Here is a 3,504-nt window from a genome sequence, read left to right on the forward strand (position 1 = left end):
AGAACACTGAGTGAAGGATTTTCCACATAGATGACTTGCATAGGGCCGCTCTCCGGTGTGAGTCATCTTGTGCCGTCTAAGGTGAAAGCAATTAGTATAGGCCTTTTCACATATATTACATTGATATGATTTACCTTTAGTATGAATTCGTTTATGTGGTTTAGGGGACAACTGATTACTAAGGGATTTTCCACACTGTTTGCTGATGTAGGGTTTCGTTCCACTCTGAGTTAACAAACACTGAGTCATTGTGGAACTATGAGTGCAATCTTCTCCCAAATCATTACATTCAAAGGGATCCTCCAGAAGGAGAGAGTTCTCCTTTAGGGACAAAGATTAAAAGCTCTTAATGATTTACCAACATACATCTATACATTCATTTCACCACCTTTGAATCCTAGACCAACCATTCAGTGGTAGAGCCCAGTTGAAATCTTTCCAATGTTACTTGTGTGAAAGGAAATTAAATTTTGGCACCCCAGGCTCATTTAACCAAAGGGAAAAGTCAAGCTGGGAACAGGGTCACACAAACCTGCCTCCCCCTTCAGGTTCCTAAATAATATGGCTACAAGAGGAAAAGCTACATGCCTCCCCCATATTTTGCCCACAAGGAAATTCCTCATGAGCTGTTAAAATGACACCATGGCAATGCAAACTGATAGCTTGTCTTTCCAGGTGCAGTCATCCCCCGTTCACCAGACACAAATGCATATCCGCTTGTTTCCCTGCCCCATTTTGCCTATGTTGTCTTATATAAAGTGCAGCTTTCCTGCATTATTCCTCTGCCTCATTTGTTTATGTCATCTCATGTAAACAAAATCCAGATTCACTCAGCCAGAAAAATGCATGAATGACTATGTTTTTCTACCCACCTTTTACATGAAAATTGTGTACTTCTCAATATCCCACCCTTTCCCCCTTTAAATTTAGAAAAAAATCACCTTTGGAGAAAGATATACACCTGTCCCCCAGGTGCATGTCCTTCACTCTGGCAAATAAATCTCCTAAAATGATTGAGACTTGTCTCGTCTTTTTTTTTTTTTTTTTTTTTTTTTTGAGACGGAGTCTTGCTGTCACCCAGGCTGGAATGCAGTGGCCGGATCTCAGCGCACTGCAAACTCCACCTCCCAGGTTCACGCCATTCTCCTGCCTCAGCCTCCTGAGTAGCTGGGACTACAGGCGCCCACCACGTCGCCTGGCTAGTTTTTCGTATTTTTTTTAGTAGAGGCGGGGTTTCACCATGTTAGCCAGGATGGTCTCGATCTCCTGACCTCGTGCTCCGCCCGTCTCGGCCTCCCAAAGTGCTGGGATTACAGGCTTGAGCCACAGCGCCCAGCCTTGTCTCGTCATTTTTCTCAATTGACACTTGCATTCACATTATCTCCTGCAGACACAGATATTGTCTCTTTTGTAAGATCCTAACTGCAGAGTTATTCCATTAACTGTGATGATATCAATATCTTTCAAAGTCTGAGCATGAGCAATGTCTATGCACTTGTTCTATTTTAAAGATGTCATGTTATGGTTTAGAACAGAGGTGACTTTATTCACTGAATTCAAAGTATCAAATTTTTTTTTGCTTAGAAAGCACTTAATGCCAGCCTAATTACACTCAGGTGACTGTGTCATTACTAACTTAACCCATTACAACGTCTTTAACTTAGATGACTGGTGTACACAGCTATAAAACTCACCATTGTCATACCGGTGGATGCATCTTTTCTGATAGGATGCATGGATATCGTGTGTTTTTTCTTAAGGGCACTTTCCTTGCCTGAAATAATTGAAAAATAAATTGTTACCTTGATATTATGGTAACATAAAATGTTAAAAAGTGAAAGGAGTTAAAATGGAGATGAGTTGTAAGGCAGGTAAATAGAGGGATAGTCTTCACAGGCGTATTGGGAAAAGAGTCAGCATGTGACAGTTTAACTCCAACAAGTACATGAATTATCCTTTCCTCAAAAGTAAAAGAAAAGGCAAGAGGACACAAGAGTAGCATCTGACATATGAACAAAATGATAATAACATCTAAGGAATTCTGCTCCAGTAGCTTCACCTACATTTTAGAAATTACCACTCATTTAATAAAGCTGCTAATTAATATTTGACTGATATTACTCATGGACAAAGCACCTCCTCCTATTAGAGCACAGGACCCTGTTGCTTACCCCGATTCTGGCCTTGAAGAAATTCTCTTCCTTCCCGCCAGAGCTCTTTTCCTTGCTCCAGCTGCAAAATTATATAGGATTTGCTTGTCTGGTACCCTGTTAGTGGAAACAGTACTTGTGTTTTGAGTTCACTGTCAATAAATGTGCATTATCACCAACTGTAAGGCAGGCTATCAAGGAAGAATAAAAACACTGAAGGTCAGCTCAGGCCACAAGACCTAGAACACAGAAAACTCCCCAGGATTTTTCTGACCCAACGTGAGACTAGAAAATAAATCCAAACGAAAGGTCCACCGGGAAAAGGAAATTTGAAACAATCAGGACCTATGAATGCTGAGTCCATGCCTAAGTTCCAAGACACAATGCATAATACACAGTCTTTTCAGAAAGAGATTAATTAAATCTCTGCACAGTATGTTTATTATTATTCTCAGGCAGAACATAAAAAAACATTTGATATACAAATATAAATGGTGTTCTATACAGAAAAGATACTGCTATTGTTTCCACTAATTGGTCTCAGCCTAAGCATAGCGACTAAAGCAGAACAGTTATTTAGAAAATATTTAATTTAATACATTGAAAATATTCATTAAGTTCCCAGGTCTGTTCTGAGTACTAGAGACTGAGTACCAAGGAAACCATGAAATCCTTGTCAAGATTACATTCTAATTGAGTGACAAACTAAATAAAACAAAATAAAATAAAATAAAGATACTTCTTTCAGGCAGGTTTAGAGAGCTCAAACTTTTTTCAGATAAGATCTGTGAGAGAATCAGAGAAGAGATTAGAGTGAGATATGGGGAAGTTGTTTCAACACTTATTGAATGAATGAGTCAATGTGTGTCTACATACGTATGTGAATGTTGAGGGACTCACCAAGGGACACCAGGTGACTGACGTTTTCCAGCAATACATCTCTGTACAGCTTTCTCTTGGATGTGTCCATCATGGCCCACTCTTCCTGGGTGAAGTCAGTAGCTACATCTTCAAAAGTCACTTTCTTCTAAAACATCACAGACATTTTAGTTTAGAAAGAGAATCCCTTTTAATGTCCAGAGGAGGAAGGCTGAGATGACATAGGTAGGACCTGCGTATGCAGAATACTCAGTGTTTTAGGTTCCAGCCAGTTCATTCTCAATACTAAGCTGGTATCTGCCTTTCAGATTCACTCACAGAGACATATCCACTGTTAATCCATTAAACTTTACTATAAAGAAATATCGCATGGGGTGTGGCATAATATAGCCCAGATAATTTTCAGTAATGTGTTAATCACCTGTACATAACTGATGATAAAATTTTCACTTGAACTTTCATAAATAAAACAAAT

At 39.2% G+C, this 3,504-nt stretch overlaps 1 protein-coding gene across 1 annotated transcript; it reads right to left on the bottom strand.

Annotated features, from left to right (window-relative positions):
* Positions 1-3: 3 nt before the first annotated feature.
* LOC113220942 (zinc finger protein 705A-like) lies at positions 4-3,177 on the bottom strand (the record flags this gene model as incomplete). Its single annotated transcript, XM_026450294.1, has 4 exons — positions 4-321; positions 1,695-1,774; positions 2,172-2,267; positions 3,051-3,177. Coding segments are annotated over 4 exons (621 nt in total), but the record flags the coding sequence as incomplete, so codon positions are not given.
* Between the last annotated feature and the right edge of the window lie 327 nt (positions 3,178-3,504).

This window comes from Piliocolobus tephrosceles, unplaced genomic scaffold (genome assembly GCF_002776525.5).
Source record: "Piliocolobus tephrosceles isolate RC106 unplaced genomic scaffold, ASM277652v3 unscaffolded_16886, whole genome shotgun sequence".
NCBI lineage: Eukaryota > Metazoa > Chordata > Mammalia > Primates > Cercopithecidae > Piliocolobus > Piliocolobus tephrosceles.